The sequence below is a fragment of the Sus scrofa genome, chromosome 6 (genome assembly GCF_000003025.6).
Source record: "Sus scrofa isolate TJ Tabasco breed Duroc chromosome 6, Sscrofa11.1, whole genome shotgun sequence".
Classification (NCBI taxonomy): Eukaryota; Metazoa; Chordata; class Mammalia; order Artiodactyla; family Suidae; genus Sus; species Sus scrofa.
In genome coordinates, this window is record NC_010448.4 from 100,492,798 (window position 1) to 100,511,230 (window position 18,433).

General features: G+C 38.5%; 1 protein-coding gene across 16 annotated transcripts in view; it reads right to left on the reverse strand.

Moving 5' to 3' along the window:
* The window catches only part of ARHGAP28 (Rho GTPase activating protein 28), a 186,624-nt gene continuing 169,778 nt past the window's right edge, over positions 1,588–18,433 (reverse strand). For 14 of the 16 annotated variants that reach the window (XM_021096082.1, XM_021096074.1, XM_021096071.1 and 11 more), the window contains 4 exons: positions 12,936–12,992; positions 11,088–11,212; positions 7,619–7,683; positions 1,588–5,611 (listed from right to left, as the gene is read on the reverse strand). In XM_021096082.1, the coding sequence (XP_020951741.1) occupies positions 5,517–5,611; positions 7,619–7,683; positions 11,088–11,212; positions 12,936–12,992 (342 nt within the window). In that variant the 3' untranslated portion in view covers positions 1,588–5,516. The remainder of the gene's footprint in view (positions 5,612–7,618; positions 7,684–11,087; positions 11,213–12,935; positions 12,993–18,433) is intronic. The other 2 variants (XR_002345017.1, XM_021096083.1) reach the window with 2 other exon arrangements.

Below are 18,433 nucleotides of genomic sequence, written 5' to 3' on the forward strand. Positions count from 1 at the left end.
ATTTGTGAAGAACTGGCATCTTGCCAATTCTCTCCCATCCATCTCTTCCCATTTAGAAACATGATGTATCTATATATTTAGGCAGCTACTCTTTCATTTCTATCAGAAATATTTTGTTTTCAGTACAGTAGTATTTAGTATGTATTTTACATATTTTTTGTTCAATGCATTCATAAGTATTTTTGTTTTTTGATGCTATTGTCAATGGAAGTTTTAGAAATTTATTTTCCGGAGTTCCGTTGTGGCGCAGTGGTTAACAAATCTTGACTAGGAACCATTAGGTTGCAGGTTCGATCCCTGCCCTTGCTCAGTGGGTTAAGGATCCGGTGTTGCCGTGAGCTGTGGTGTAGGTTGCAGACGTGGCTGGGATCCTGCATTGTTGTGGCTCTGGCGTAGGCCGGCGGCTACGGCTCCGATTGGACCCCTAGCCTGGGAACCTCCATATGCCTCGGGAGTGGCCCAAGAAATAGCAAAAAAAAAAAAAAAAAAAAAAAAAAAAATTATTTTCCAATTGCTTGCTGCTAGTATAAAAAAGAGTTGATTTTTATAGAATAATCTTGTATGCCATGACCTTGCTAAATCATGTTATTAAGTGCTAATAGCTGAAGATACTACTTAGGCTTTTGCATATTAAATAAACATGTCATTTGCAAATGGAAACTTTTATTTCTTCTTTTCCTTTTTTTCTTATCTTTTCTAGGGCCGCTCCTGCGGCATCTGGAGGTTCCCAGGCTAGGGGTCTAATCGGAGCTGTAGCCGCCGGCCTATGCCACAGCCACAACACCACCAGATCCGAGCCACGTCTGTGACCTACACCACAGGTCATGGCAACGCCAGATCCTTACCCACTGAGTGAGGCCAGAGATTGAACCCGCAACCTCATGGTTCCTAGTCAGATTCGTTAACCACTGAGCCACGATGGGAACTCCCTATTTCTTCTTTTCTAATCATTATGCCCTTTACACAATATATACAGTAAAATACAGAGTGTGAAAAAATCATGAACGAGCATTTAATTCATCCAATTCCTTTCTTTTCTGTATCTATTGAAGAGTTTTTGTTTTTTGTCTTTTATCTTCTTAGGGCTACACCCACGGCATATGGAGGTTCCCACGCTAGGGGTCGAATCAGAGCTGTAGCCTCTGGCCTATGCCACAGCCACAGCAACACCAGATCCGAGCCACATCTGCGACCTACACATGGCAACGCCGGATCCTTAACCCACTGAGCAAGGCCAGGGATCAAACCTGAATCTTCATGGTTCCTAGTCAGATTCATTTCTGCTACATCACAATGGGTGTAGCCAAACAAACAAACAAAAAAAGACAAAAAAAAAAAAAAAAAAAAAAAAGGACCTATTCAAACCAAGTTGTGTATAGTTTTTGCTTATGCAATCTGAACCTTACCCACAAACAGCCACAGCCACCATTAATTACTCCAGTGTCTTGTGACTTTTACACAAGACAACCATCTGGCTAGCAGGTGACAGAGACCATGCTGACACAAACCTGACTTTAAAGCTCCTCTTCCTTCACCAGCACATGGTGCCCTCAAACTCGTTGAATAGAATAACTTTCATGATAACCCTTCCACTTCTTTATCTTTATTTTTATGGATAAAATGCAACATACATATTATATTTAACAATGAAACTGATGGGACAAAAGAATCAATCTGTTCGAGATTGGAGACAACATAAAAAGTTGGCGACCTAGTGATAATATATGGTTTTTTCAATCTAATCACATAGTTTTAGCAAACAGTTGGAGAATGCCGAAAGAAAAGACGATATTTTTAGATTAAGATATGTGTGTGTAAAACTGTTAAGAATGTTTGAAAGAAACATTTTAACTCATGTCACATTATTTTTTATTACATGACATATTTATAAAAAAACAGTTGCGAGTGCCTGTCGGAAAATAGGAACTATTCAAGCCCATACTCTATATTCCTTTCAGACATGTAATACATTTATGGAAAACAGGTAAAACAGGCCTGAGAGAAAGAAGGGGCACTTTAATCTCACGGTACTTTTAGTCAATTGCAATGTGGGGAAAGCACGTGAAAAGGGATGAAAGGAGAAGGAGTTAATTCCCACGTTTGCAAACCTGGTCTCCACATGGCTGGACACACAAGACATTGAGAGAGGGACACAGATTCCCTCAGCGTCTACAGCACACATCACAGTTACAGGGTATTTTTGGTTTTAAAGCTTTTCCTAAAAATATTTTACATCATTAAATGTATATTATTAAATGTACATTGAAGGCTAGCTGAAGTGACTTAAATAATATGATTCAGGGACAGTTTATAACAAATATTGTTAACGTCCATTAATTTCTTCCCCAAGACATACAAGTGAGGTAGTTTATATCGTATATACATTGTAAAAAGATTAATATTCCAGTTTGTTCAAAGATCACTGACTCCAAGAATTGTTTCCCCAAGTGAGCTGTTCAGCAAAAGGATCTTCTTTTGCAGAACGGAGGAAAGAATGAGCTGTTCTGTTATTTTTTTTTTTTTCTGAAGAAGTGTTCCTAAAACGTTAACTTTCTCTAATGCTTTTACCATTTCCCTAACTGTACACCAAGAGCGCCTGGGACAAGGTGAGGGGGAAGCTATCAAGAAGAGAATTTAGAAGCCCAGTATCTGACTCTTCTTTTGTTTGCAGATATAGCACTCATGTTTGCCTTTATACCATTCATTTTTACAGATTACTATAACTATTTAAAAACAATTCCTCCTAAGGGAAAGATAGTTTTTTCAACACTTAAGTGATGAGCGTTTTTAACTTTAATCATAGGGGTGGTTTGTTTATTCATTAAGAATAAAAGTAATTAAAAAAAAAAGGATTAAGATTAGTAAAAAGAACTTCTTTAACCACACAAAGATTAGTTTGTGTGTCTACTGGAAATTCTTCTGTAATCACTTAGGTAACTTTTATGAGTAAATACAACTTAAGAGAGTTCCCTTTGTGGCTCAGTGGTTAAGAAACCTGACTAGGATCCATGAGGATGCAGGTTCGATCCCCGATCAATGGGTTAAGGATCCAGCATTGCCCTGAGCTGCGGTGTAGGTTGAAGATGGAAGCCTGGATCCCGCTTTACTGTGGCTGTGGCATAGGCTGGCAGTTGTAGCTTGATTTGACCCCTAGCCTGGGAACCTCCATATGCTGCAAATGCATCCCCCCACCCCAAAAAGAATACAAGTTAGGTCCAATGATACGGGCATTGACATGGCCTCCCATTTTTACACAGTCGTCACACATCCTTGAATGCACTAAAGTGACTAATTTAAAGTTACTGACTGGGCTAAGCCTTTGACATCTAAAACCACACAATAGTGAAAATTCAGAATTAATTTTTGAATTAATTGTTTTTAACCTGTCATCTATTAGCCATTTATTTAAAACCAATGACTACTGGAATAAATTTTAAAACATTCAGAACTTACACAATCAGTCCTAATGTGTTCTCAGTGAAAATAAATAAAAATTCACAAATAAAAAATTAAATTGATAGATCCGTGACTTTTTCTAAACAAAACAGGGTTTTTTTCTAAATGATAGGAAATTCAATGAGAAAAATCAGTTGCCGTTTTAATTTACACACAGACATGTAAGGCAGCTAATTTGAAGAATTTCCTCCATGTATAGGGGCATAAATTACTGCCATCTTATGTTTTGGACTTTAGCAACTACAGAAGTATAATGTTTACTTTTGTTGTTTGAATTGCAAAAATGACAACACTATTTTTTCAGACCCTCAAAGTTTGTTATGCAGACTCATATGCCGTCTACTGAAAACGGATGAAATGCAGGAATAAATATAAACCAACAGAACACATGTTTATCTTCTAATGGATTTTCAGGCAAAGGAGATAAAAATTCTCAAATAAATGAAATGAATGGATATTTGAGTTTTCTATTAAAATATAACAAAATTCTAGCGGCCAGAAATGCAATTATCTACATGTTGAATATAAGTAATTTTTTTTATAGATACCAAGGCATAATGAGCATATAAAAGATTTCTTCTATAATATGGCCTTAAATTATTATCACATTATGTTTTGAGACTTGGTAAACAGATGAAATGTTTTCTGCATTTGTGAGCAACTTTGTCTACTTGAATTGCAAGAGAGTCATTAGGGCATTACGTTTCATTAAACCTGATATAAATTGATCAAAATCTCAACCTTTAGATTCTAATCCACAGGTGGGATAAATGAGACCTCTGTCCCCACTTCCGGCCACCCCTAGATGGACTGTATCACAGTCTCCAGGAGAAAGGCAAGGCTGTCCAACCCCTTGGCACATCTGAGATTCGCTCTCAGTTAGAATCCTGGAGAAATGTGTTTTCTCTCTCACCAATTGCAGCTCTGGAAAATGGCTCCACAGATCTTGATAGCGAGGCAGTTTTCAGCTCACCAACCATGCATCTGATTTGAAAGCCGGATGCTAATCCACAGGGCCTGGCCAAGTCTATGATTGATGAACAGAAACAAAATCTGCTTTTACCGCATGTAAAATCTGGATATAACAGGATTTTTCAGCACTCTTGGATAAAGAACAGTTGGACACAGGCAGTTCTGCACTTTAAAACTGGGGCTGCAGAAGTGATTATCCATGCTTTTGAAATATAAAAAAAAATGATATGTTTGATTAAGAAAGGAAATCTGTGCCTGGCACACGAAAAGCTATTCACGGAGCACCATGACGATGATGAGAAAAGAGAGGCTCTGTGACTGTTGACTACACCGGAGGTTATAAAAGCACAAGAACACCCTTTGTCAACCTACCTTAACTATGAGGACTTGTGCTCATAAGAGAATACACTTTGAAAATATCAACTTTCAAGAGTCCATGACAGGAAAATGTTCGTTTGCACCAGAATGCCAACAGCCGTTATACAGTACAACACACACAACAATACAGGGGTCTTGAAACAGAAGTTTCTCCTCCTCCAATTCAGAGCATAAATATTGTATGAGTGACTTTGGAAACGGATTCTCTTTGGAAAGTAGATCTGAATTATTTTTCAGAGCAGAGAGTTTTGGTTTTCTGACATTCTTGTTCAAAAAGGTCAATATGCATATATAAAAAACATAAGCATAAAAAAAGTCTTTTCCATCTCTTGTGTTTGGTAGCATCTGCTACCCCGAGAAGTGTCTCTTATTCCCAGGAATAGGACCAAGTTCATCTCTGCTGTGAAGTCAGAGTGTTAGAAATCATTGGAGCTTCATATTCTCCACTGGCCTTTCATCTAGAAAGGTCATATCCTCTTTCCTTCACTGCTATCAAGGAACCATCAAGAGAGCTTCAGCTTGGATGGTCAACCAGCTGCTCCTCTTGCACAGTTTGTGTTGACATGGGCCGGAGACACCAGTTGGGCTGAGAAACACCAAGAGGGTTCTAGGAACTAACATGTCAAAAGCAGTCTTGTTTTTTTTCCCTACTCAATGTAGGAAGGACTTCTTGGCATGTAGACACGATGGCTGCCATCTTGGAAGGTATTTCAAACAATTGCTTGGGGTTTAATCACCCATTCTGCTTGAGGATTTACATGATACACATCCAATATATAAGCATCTGGATCCAAGCAGTGCTGTCCTAAAAGAAAGAAAAGTCAGAGAATGTTTCCGAGGGCACACCCTGCTGTGCGTGCATGTGTGTACACGTGTGTCGTTATGGCTCAAATAAGGCCAATATAGAACTCTCAGAGAAAAGCAGACATGGTTTAAAATTTCTTAGTGGAGCAGGCCTTTCCTCCTTCTCTGTTTCTTTCTGACAGTAAAGTACTTCAAATAAATCCCAGATGACACTGTGCAAAACACAGACATATCAACCACAGGCAAACTGTTCCCTAGACTCAGAAAAATATGGCAAGATCTTTCCAGTTATCAACTCATTTATATGATACTCTTTAATGATCATTTATATAATACGTCCTTCAACGGCTTTATAGAATGACCAGGCCTAGACAGTAACATCAAGTTCATTTTAGGAATGGTTATTTAGGTTTTCCTATAAGCAGGAGATCTGGTAATAATAACCACAAAAAAAAAAAAAAAAGAGAAAGATCATTCCATGGGGCAAGTATATTTGAATATATATTTGAAAAAAATACAGAAATATATATTGCACATATATTTAAAAATCTGTATGTAGAGTGTGTTTGAAATGGTACTGAAGTCTCAAACAAAACTGTCAAGATTTAACTGCTTGACTGATGCATTCATTCATTTCTCAGATATTCCTTGAGTTGCATGCTAGCTGAGGCTACAGCCATGCATCAGACAGTCAAAAATACTTGTCCTTGGGTGCTTATGTCCTAAAAGTGGTAAAAGGCAAGTAGCAAATAAGCAAGGAGAACTTAAGTCTGACAGTGATAAAAACACATGAGAATGAGAGAGCCAGGAGGCACAGAGAGAGGGTGCCCTGCCGGAAGATCTTGCTGAGAAGCTAATACAGCAGCAAACACCTGGCAGAGGCGAGGGAGTGAGGAGTGAACCACTTGACGGAAAGCATCTGGGCAAAGTCAGAGCAGGTGTGGGGGCCCCAGGGCCAAATGTGTGGGTGACTGGGCATGAGAGTCGGTGTCTACAGGGAGTGAACTCGAGAGGTGGCAGCATCGAGCTGCATGCAGAGCAGTGCAGAGGTGTCCCAGTGTTCAGAGGTCCTGAGGACGAGGAGTAACAGGCACCTGAGGCTCAGAAGAAGCAGGGGGGCGGGGAGCCAGCTGCTTAGGGGTGGCTCGAAACCAGGAAAGAGAATGTTTTTCAAAGAAGGGAAAGAACAACTCAGGCAGTGCCCAAAGACAGAAAGAAGCACTGGATTTCACAGCCTAAGAGTTCTCCAGTGACCTTGACAAAAGAGCAATTCTGGAGAAGTGTGGAGGGGTGAAGCTTGACTGGAGTGGCCTCAAGAGAGAAGGAGAGGAGGCCACTGGAGTAGAGATGACCGGCTCAAGGAGCTTTTGCCAGAAGTGCAAGAGACGCAGGGGCGTAGACATGAGTCAAGAGGGAGTTTGTGCCGATGAGCGAAGTTACAAAAATGTGTTCGCAGAGGGAAATGATGACAGTGGACAGAAGGGGAGAATGACCGGAGCTCGCATCCGGCAGGAGGGAGGCTCTGGCCTAAACAGGAGCACGTGCGCTTCATGCTGACCGTGAGGGGGCCCAGGAGAAGACAAGGACGCAGATGCTCGGAGAGGGAAGGTTCTTTGGTTCCTTTTTGTTTTCCCTGCAGGAAGTCGCAAGAATGAACTTGGACTGCGCGTGAAACAGGGCAGTTAAACAAAAAGGGAGTCGTGGGCCTGAACCTTCCACAATGTTCTCCTTTCGTCGGGCATGAATCTCCAGAAAGGGAATCTCCAACTTTCAGAGTCACATTTAAAAGACTCAAAAGTCTGCTCCGTATCAACCCAAATATTTATGTGTAAATTCTGAAAATATTTTAGGAGAGTCATACTGTTCTTATATGAGATTTTAAAAATCAGACACAGTGATTTTGATTTTATACCTAAGAAACTTGTAAGATATACTTTTGTAGTAATAGCATTATATTTCTTTTAGAGTTATCAGAGACTTGAGTAAAACTTTATTCAAGAATGCTTACCTATATTACCTCCAATTTCATATAATCTTTGGTTCTGAATTTTAATGCATCCCGAAGAACCATGACTGAAAAAAGAAAGCAATATAATTTTAATCCTCTTCCAAGATCTGAGGTAAATCTGTGGATTAAATAACCATGGCAACAAACAATTCATTCTGCCTGGAGTGAAATATAGCACATAAACCATCATTATGACTGAAGTGATGATAAAAACTTTTTTTTGACCCAGACAAGCATCTGAGGCAGAGAAGATGGATGATTTCAAACCAAGATTGAAGCTGCCAGCCCGAGAGCCACTTCTGCCAGCTCCATTCGAGAGAGGAAAACTTCACTGACACATCGAGGCTGGCCAGGAGCTGCTGGATGTTTAATACTGCTGTGTCACTGGCCCCATCACTCTCTGTTCGAAAGAAGCCAGGTTTCATTTCTGGACTTGCCAAACAGTGAACCAAAGCCTCTCCTTGGCCCACGTAACATTCCTAAGCTTGCTCGGTGTTTGCACACTGTCTACAGCTGACTTCATGACATGTTCCTATAATGAAAGCAAGTCAGGGAAGATAAGTGCCCCATTTAAATTTTCCACTGCCAACGAGGATGCTGGGCAGAAGGGTCTGGAAAGACTGGCGCTGAACTCTAGCCCCCTTGCACGATCAGACTGGTTACTTCAGAAAGACTGTCCTCAGCTCTCCACTGTGGGGAGAAGGATGTGTACCCTCTTTGCTTGTTTAAACATCGTATGTGAGACAACTGTAGATGTGCATGTGGTTAAAGGGAAGTATACAGACACATTCTGTGTAGTCTTTACCTAGTTTCTCCCATAACTACTGCAATAAATAAATACTGCGATAGCACAACCAGAAGGTCCACATGGATTCAGTCTTCCCCACAAGGGCTGTTTCCCTTTTACAGCCACACCCACGCCCTCTCCTTGTCTTCATCCTCCATTCCTCATCCCTGGAGTCTACAATCCTATAAACTTGTCATTTATAGAAATGTTCTATAAATGGACACACAAAGTATGGAACTTTTCTGTATTGACTTTTTTTCTTTTTTCTTTTTTTCCCCCATCACAGAGATCCCTGGAGAGTCATGCTGGTGGTTTGATCTGTACTGCTGAGCAGCATACCATGGTGCGGGTGGACCACGGTCTGTATAGCCATTCACCTACTGAAGAACATATGGGGTTTTTTTTTTTTTCCAGTTTTCAACTATTATAAATAAAACTGCTATAAGCATTTGTGTGCAGGTGTTTGTGTAAACATAATCATCATTTCTTTGGGATAAATGGCCAGGAACAGGAATGCTGGATCACAGTGTAGTTGCATATTCAGTTTTAGGAGAAACGATCAAACTGTTTTCCAGAGTGACTGTATTCGTTTGCATGCCTACCGCCAACGTATGAGGGATCCAGTTTCTCTGTATCTTCACTAGTAAGTGGTGTTGCCATTATTTTTTAGCCATTCTCATGTTTAACCATGATCACTGTTTTTCTCTGATGATCTTTCATCATTAGGTATGATGTCAGCTGCAGGTTTCCATAGATGATCTCATCTTTTACCTCATGTTTGTCATCTGCATATCTTCTTCATGAAATATCTGCTCATGTCTCCTGCCCATTTTCAAACCAGATTGTTTGGGGTTTTTTTTGGTATTGAGTTTTGAGTGTTCTTTGTACATTCTAGATACCAGTCCCCTGTTGGATATGAGTTAATGAATATTTTCTTCAAGTCTTTAGCTTGTCCTTTCACCCTTTTTTTTTGCTGCAGCTGTAGCATACTTCTGATTTTAAATTTGATTTCTACATATTACTGATTTTGGGGTGTTTATCTTATATCCTGAAACCTTGCTGAACTCACTTGTTGGTTCTGGGAGGTCTTTTCTTTTTAAAGATCAAACAATTTGATGTAGATAATCATGTCATATGCAGATACAAATAGTTTTATTTCTTCCTTTACAATCTCTGTGCCTTCTCTTTTTTCCTCTTCACTGCAGTGCCTTAATCTTCCACTAGTATGTTGAATCAGACTGGAGTTCCTGATCTTGGAGAGAAAGCATTCAGTCTTTCATTATTAAGTATGATGTTAGCTGTAGGTTTTCATAGATGATCTCATCAAGTTGCGGAAGTTCTTTTTCTGAATTTGCTCAGACATTTTATCAAGAATGAGCATTGGATTTTGTCAGATGCTTTTTCTGCAGCAACTAACATGATCATATGCTTTTTTTTTTCCAATTGATACAGTGGACTACAGTGACTAACTTTTGAAGGTTGAACTAATCTTGCATACCTGAACAAAATCCCACTTGGTCTTGCTGTATAATTTCTTTAATATACATTGGATTACACTTGCTAACATTTTGCTGAGGACTTTTGCATCTAGACTCATGAGATATTGTTCCACAGTGTTTGTTTGTTTGACTGTTTTGTACTGTCTTTGTCTAGTTTTGGTATCAAGGCAACTCGAATTTCCAGGATCACCCTTCTCAACCTCTGGCAAACACTCATATATCCTCCATTTCAAAAATGTTATATAAATGGAGTCTTGCAGTAGATAACATTTTGCAATTGTCTTTTTTTTTTGCCATCATGGCTACTTCTTTTTAATAGGATTGGAAAGGTTCTTCTTAATTTTTTTATCTTCTTGCCATTTCTTGGGCCGCTCCCGTGGCATATGGAGTTTCCCAGGCTAGGGGTCGAATTGGAGATGTAGTCGCCGGCCTATGCCAGAGCCGACTGCAACCTACACCACAGCTCACGGCAACGCTGGATCCTTAACCCACTGAGCAAGGCGAGGGATTAAACTCGCAACCTCATGGTTCTTAGTCGGATTCGTTAACCACTGTGCCATGATGGGAACTCCAGGAAAGGTTCTTTTAAAGGATAACCATAAGTTTTACTAGAGACCACCAATTTGTACCTGTTTTACAATGGCTAGATTTTTAAAAAAATCTCAGGGCATATGTTTATCCTTAAGTGCTGCATGCCTGAACAAAAACTTTCATGATGTATGTATGCTCTTTAAGGTGACTTAAGGCAGATATGCAAAAAAACCCAACAGTTATGATGTTCATTCAACTATATAAACTCTCCCTGATATAACCATGTTAAAGCCCAGTGGAGCCTGAAATTAATGAAGTAACTGGAAATATATCAAGACATCTACAAAAGTAAATTGCTATATTTTATATGCAAATAAAAAGTAAAATGCATCAAGTAAATGAAGCCACCAATATAGAAGATAACCATTAAGAATCCCAATTGTGGAAATTCCTTGAAAAAAAAATTTTTGTTACTGATAATTCTATGGTATACCTAACTTCTTTCTCTACTTTTGATTCTTCATTTACTAGTGAAGTCCTATAAAGTAACAGGTTCTGATTTTTAGAAAGGTCAAGTTTTCACATGCCTGGAGCTGCCCAGCAGATGCAAGTTCATCCTTCTGTTCAGAGACCCATATTCACTTCTACTCACCTGTTCTCGTATTGAAACTTTGCCAGTATGTCTTTGGCTTTGGTTTGACTGTTGAGCTGAATGGCCATGGACACCTTGGAGAGAAGGGGTGCATGGACCCTTATGACTCCCTCTGGCACGTCAGACTGCCAATGAGAAAAAATGCAGCACATTCTATCAAACTCAGGTGAATATCACACAATGACTGCACTTAAGAAATATGAAAATCAGTGGCATTCTGAATTAGAGAACCATGGAACCATGACTCAGATTTAATCAGAATGAAACAGGAAATTCACTAATGACTAAACTTAACCTGGGATATACTTTTGGTATATGCTTAGGTCCCATCATAATGCCTTAAAGTTATAAGGGAAGTAAAACTGGGTTATGACAAAAGTCTAATATTTCTCTTGGTGAGTTTTCTTGAACAATGCCCTAAATAAACCTACTTGAAGCAGAATTCTATATTTCAATTTATTTTGACGATCACCCTTCTGAAACATTTCAGGTTTTGAAAATGTGGATTTGCAAATATCCTTTTTCTTTAGTCAGTAGCAATGAATGGCCATCCCCAACTGGAATTCCAGATGAACACCAAACTTGACCCCTTCAAGTGTGATAATAAGACTGTGAAGAGCAGAGTGTGGACAGCTGTTGAGAAAGGGTGTCTCTGCTTTCATGTGCTCTGATTAGCCTGGGCACCTTGGAGCGCTCATCCAAATGGAACATCCAAAGTACAGTGCTGTCTCATTAACAAAAGAATTCTGTTGTGTTAGAATTCAATGGAAAATTTCTTTTGTTTTGAAATTTTGAGTGTTTTAAAAATTAGTTTTCTATTTAGAGATGAGCAGAAATAAATTTCCATTTGAGGATCTGGCTACTACTGCTCATGCAATGATTTTAAATTTGTACATTCTCAAAGGCTGGTTTGGTTGATGTCAAGGGTTTATGTGAAGTGACTCAATACATCCCCTAGAAGAAATATGTGTCCCCTTCACCAAATATGTTGACCTCTTAAGCCAGGACCTCAGAATATGAATTTCTTAGGAAAGAGAATCATTGCAAATATAATTAGCTAAGATGAGGCCAAACTGGAGAACAGTGGGCCCTGAATTCCAGGTGAGGGCAAATGCCATATAGAGATGGAGGCAGAGACTGGAGTGATGCATCTGTAAGCTAAGGAAGGCTCAGGCTTCCTGGCATCAGCAAAAGCTAAGGAGGATGTTCGAAACAGATCCTTCTTTCACAACCTTCAGAAAGAACCAATCAAAATCACACTTGGATTGCAGAGTTTTAGTCTCCAGAACTGTGAAAGAGTAAATTCCTATTGTTTGAATCCACCCTGTTTGTGGCGTTGTTACTGCAGCTCTAGGAGACTAATTTTTTTGAAAGGGTCCATTCTTATAGTCCTTTTCTACTGTTACTGGCAAGAACCAGGAAAGTGAGTCAGGGAGTGGGCACAAGGAGTTTGGGGCTGGCAGGCGGCACGGCAGGCAGCCAGTGGGTCACTGCAGCCAAGAGTATACTTAAAACACTCTTTTGTTCTCTCACATCCCTTCTTCCAGCTCTATGGGAGCCTCTTAAGGTAAATTCCACACTCCTGATGTTATTAAGCCTGTTACCATAACGATCACATTTCCCTCTAACTTTCTTTGCTATTCACACTTGTGAACAGATGCCTAAGCACGAATTTTGAGTCAACAGTTAGTTGCGTCCCTAGACCATCCCTTCAGGGGCTACATCGAAAACATCAAGTTTGAAGGTATATCATGACTCAAATTATACACAGAGAAGGTGGATGTAGGCAAAGAACACTATGTAGGGAGTTAATAATTATGGGGAAGAGAAAATGATTTGTTTTCTTACCATTCTTCTTGTAGAGGGTGATTTCTGTAGTACCTTTGAAGTCTTGGGGCTTGTAACCTAAATAAAACACATTTAGTCTTTAGGATTAATGTTGAGAAGAACAAGTATGGCCTGCTCTTGGGACTTTACACTGGTACAATCTTCATGGAAAACATTTTGGCAATATTTATCAAGTTACAAAATGTATGTGCACTCTGACTCAACAACTCCACATCTATAACTTTATACAACAGACAGACTTTGAGAGAAATGACATACGTACAAGTTTATTCACTGATGCATACATTTCAATAACAAAATATTGGACATAATCTAACTGTTCAACCATATGGGAACACTTCAATAACTTATGGTGTGTCTATGGAATATCATGCAAAAGAAGCAAAGAAGAAGGCTTTGTGGACTTTATAGAATAATCACTGTGATTTCCGAAGTCATTAGAGAAGATACAGGTAGTGTATCACATATGTTACCATTCATGCAAAAAGGGGGAAGACCGTATGTTCATATTTGCTTGTGTGTCATAGCACCTCTTTGGAACACGAGTACCTGTGTGTTCCAGTACACACAGAGGCTATCACTGGGGACATTACTTGTGCTCAGGAGCAGTCAGAGGTGGCCAATTTTTACTCTATGGTTTCTCCTTTTCCAACCTTTTGAATTTTGTAAACTGTCAGGGAACTATCTGTTCTAATCAAAGTCAAGAAGTAACAACATGGTACAGTACAACAGAACTAAAGAAAGGCCCTATTTCCTCATCTTGAAGTACTTGCTTCCATGTTACTCATAGCCTTTTAAAATTTACTTGACTCTACTTACAATTAAAACATTAAAGTAACTGACATTCATATAGCATTATACAGTATACACAGTGCTTAACACCCACATTTTGTGAGCTGATGCTCATGACAACTCGGTGAATATATATTACTTTTCCTCCCAAATTGAAAATATGAGAACACTGAGGTTCAGAGAAAGACTATAATTTTCCCAGGCTTGCAAAGCCTGCCCTGACCTCAGCTTCAGCTCCACACATATACTTACGCCATTAAAATTTTCCAGAATGAAATGGCAGAGTACGGACTTTTAAAGTCTGGCCCTTTATAAAAGCAATGACTAAACTGGCAAAAACTGTCAGTGTCAACTTCTTCAGAACCCTGGACACTAACCCTAAAGTGGCAACCAGGGGAATTCTTGAGAAAAACAGCTGAATTTTGATAAGAACAGTGAACTCTGTGGCATTTTAACTTACGCTTTCTCAGTTCGGCTCCACAGCTCCATGACAACCTTGAAAAGAACAGCCTGCAGTCTTGTTACAGGTACCGGAGGGAGCTCATGAACCTCATTCACAAAGAATTCTAATTATTTGTTCCCTGGAAGACTGGCTCAAGGGCTTGCTTTTAGCTTGCCTGACTTGGAACCTGACCAGTGCCAGAGTGGTGTAACTCTGGAAACATTTATAGGCAAATGTTTTAGTCACTGCTGCCTGATTCAGTGGATAAGAGCTGGGAAAAACAATAAACTAACTAAAAAGCTGAGAAAGCAAGCCTAGAGAATGAGCTGCTTTGGGGAATGAGGTCTCTGAAAGCTCCAATGTATTCCTGAGACTCTAGAAGGTCACGTACAGGCTCAGGGCTGTGCACATATTCAGGAAAGACCTGAAAAGAATTTAAGCTTTCACCTCTGGCTGACCTTTAAGCTCTGTCCAGGCAAGAACCAGAGGTTAGGCAGAGTTGTAAACTGCCTGGCTGAATGCTGAAGGTGTGTCAAGCACACAAGCACACAGAGCTCATCTGCAAAGACGGGGAGATTTTTTTTGGTTCCAGGTATTTAAGAAAATCTCTGAACAAACATCAGCTAACCACCAGGCTGATGGAACAGAGACTTCAGTAGCCACACAAAACAAAGACTACACTTATATAATTAGTTTAGCAGAAAAGTCATTAATAAATGAACAACAGTTACAACAAGCAGCAACAAATCCTGGCAGGGGGAAAATCCAAAGTTGCCATATTACAATATTCAAAATGTCTATTCTCTAACAAAAATTATGGGACAGGCAAAAAATACCAGGAAAAATATGGCCTATACACAGCAAAACAAAACAAAACAAACAAACAAACAAAACCAAAAAAAAAAAAGTAGTGTCAATAGTTTCAAAAGAAATTCCTTATGGAAGCCTATATGTTGGACTTACTAAGAAAAAGCTACTTTAAATTCTCCCAAAGAACCAACAGAAATCATGTCTAAAGAACTTGAAACCATGAAAATGATAACTCACCAAATAAAGAATATTGAATAAAGATATAAATTACAAAAAGATGCCAAAAAGAAATTATGGAGCTGAAATGTCCAATTGAAGCTAAAAGTCCACTAGAGGGGTTCAACAGCAGATTTAAGGAACCGGAAGAAAAAAAAATCAGCAAATCTGAAGAGCAGTCAATTGAGATTATCCAGGCTGTGTAAGAGGAGGAAAAAAGAATGAAGAAAAACACACAGAAATAAGAGAAACTGTGAGACAATTATCAAGGTACCAACATATACACAAGCATTCGAGGAGTGAAAAGGACAGAAAGAATATGTGAAGTAACAATGTCTGAAAGACATTGACCTATGTATCTAAAAATGAACTCCAAACAGGATAAAATCGAGGAGATACACACCGAGAAACATCATAATTACACTATCAAAAGACAGACATGAAGAGAGAAACTTAAAAGCAGCAAGAGAAAAATCAACTCATGCATAAGAGAGTCTCCATAACAACAGCTGATCTCCAGGCAGAAACCATGGAAGCCAGAAGACAGTGGGGTGATAATATTAAAATTGTAAGAGAAAACAAAACAAAACAAAACTGATAACCAAGATTTTATCTGGCAAAACAGTCCTTAAAAAATGAAGGTGAAATTAAGACATTCCCAGATAATCTCAGATAAGTAAAAGCTGAGAGTTCAATGCTAGCAGACTGACCCTACAGAAAGTGTTAAAGAGAGTCCTTCAAACTGAAGTGAAAGGGCACTAGACAGTAACTGGGAATCCACATGAAAAAATAAAGCATACCAGTTAAGGGAACTACTTAGGAAAACATAAAAGGCAATATTAATATATTTTTTGTTTATGTCTTCCACTTTTTCCTAACTTAAAAGACAAGTGCCTAATAATTATAAATCTATGTTGATGGGCACACAATTTACAAAGCTGTGATTTGTACCAATAACAGCATAAAGTGGGGGGGAGTCAGAGGTAAATAAGTAGAAAGTTTTTATATACTAAATTTAGGGTTGTATTAATATGAACTAGTTTGTTATAAATTAAGATGTCACTTATAATCCCCAGGGTAACTACTAAAAAGATAATTCTAAGATATATAGTAAAAAACAAAAACAAAATAATTAAAGTGGTACACAAGAAAATACCTATCTTATACAAATGAAGGCCGTAATGGAGGAACTGAGGAACAAAAACATATTAAGACATATAGCAAAAAAAAAAAAAAAAAAAACAAATGAAAGAATTGAAGGGAGAAATAGAGTTCTATAATAACTGGAACCTTCAGTAGCTCACTTTCAATAATGGACAGAATAGATAGAAGGTCACAAAGAAAAGAGAAGACTCGAACAACACTAGAACCAAGTAGACCTGAACAGACATCTATCAGACACTCCACCCAACACTAGCAGAATCCCTTCTTAAGTACACATGAAACATTGTTCAGAGCAGATAGTAGGTTAGGCCACAGAACAAGTCTAAATGAAGTTTAAAATATAAAAATAATACAAGGTATGTTCTGTAATCAAGGGAATAAAATTGAGGTTGGTAATAAAAGGAAATTTAGAAAATTTACAAATATGGAAATTAAACAACATATGCTTACATGACCAATGGATCAAAAGGAAATAGAAAATATCTTGAAATGAACCAAAGTGAATGACAACACACCAAAACTTGTTGGGTGGACAACGGTAGTGCCCAAAGGAAAATTTATAGATGTAAATGCTTACATTAAAAAGGAAGATCTCAAATTAAGAGCCTAACTTTCCATGTCAGGAAACTGAAAAAGGGCAGCTAAGCTCAAAACGAGCATAAGGAAAGAAACAATACAGACTCAAGTTTTAATGAGGACTAGAGAATAACGATGACGATAACAACAAAAATACAGAAAATCAGTGAAACAAAGGTGGGCTTTTCAAAAACACCAATGAAATGGTCAAACGTTTGGCTAGACTCACCAAGAAAAGAGAGAAGATTCAAATTATTAATCAGGAATAAAAGTGGGGACATTACTACAAAACTTAGAAATAAAAAGGATTATAAGATAATAATATGAACAATTTTTTCAAGAAATCAGATAACCAGGTTGAAACAGACAAAAGTCCTAGAAATATACAAACTATCAATCCTGACTCAAGAAAAATGGAAAACCTGAATAGAGCTACAAGTAAAGAACTTAAGTCAGTAATAAAAGAAAGAAAGGAAGGAAGGAAAGAAGAAAGAAAAAAAATCCTATAGAGATGTCCAGGACCATATGGTTTCACTGGTGAATTCTACTCCATTTGTGTTAAAGAAATAATGCTAATCTTTCTCAAACTCTCCCAAAAAACAGAAGAGGAGAGAATACTTCCTAACTCATTCTATAAGGCAAGTATTATCCAGATACCAAATCCAAACAAAGACATGACAAGAAATGAAAAACTACAGACCATGTTGATGCAAAAATCCTCAACAAAATACTAGCAACATATCCAGCTGCATATTAAAAAGACTGCACACCTTGGCCAATTTATCTCAAGAAAAAGATTGCACACCGTGGCCAGTATTTATCTCAAGAAAAAAGGATAAGTTCAATGTATGAACACCAATCAATATAATATATACTGCATTAAGAGGATGAGGAAAAAAGAAACCTGGTGGTCAATTAACTTTTGACACCAGTGCTAAGACCATTCATTGGGGAAAGAGTAGTCTTTTCAACAAATGGTGCTGGGACAACTGGATATTACAAGATGTTAGCTGTGGGTTTTTCAGAGTCCCTTCTTCAGTTTGAGAAAACGCTCTTCTAAGTGTGTTAAGGCCTTTTTATCCTGCAAGGGTGTGGAACTTCATTAAATACTTTCTCTTCATCTATTGAGATGAAGAATTTCTTTCTCCTCTGCATGGTCCCTAGCACATTGCTTGCTGTTATAATACATCTGGCACATCCATGGCTCTTGTGTACACTTTTCTGTCACACTAGATGCATGTTCCTTTAAGGGCAAAGTGAGTTTCATGTACCTTTGTGTCCTCCTATGCCTGACCTTCATGATCAGCCTCAAATGAAATTAAAGTGATAAAAATCATTCTTCTAATGCCTGTTTCCTATCCTAAGGCAAAAATTCTTTGAAATGCAGTGAATTTACACAAAATGACTTGAGGATTAGCTATCCTTTTATCTATCTATCTATCTATCTATCTATCTATCTATCTATCTATCTATCTATTCTTTTTAGGGCCGCACCCAC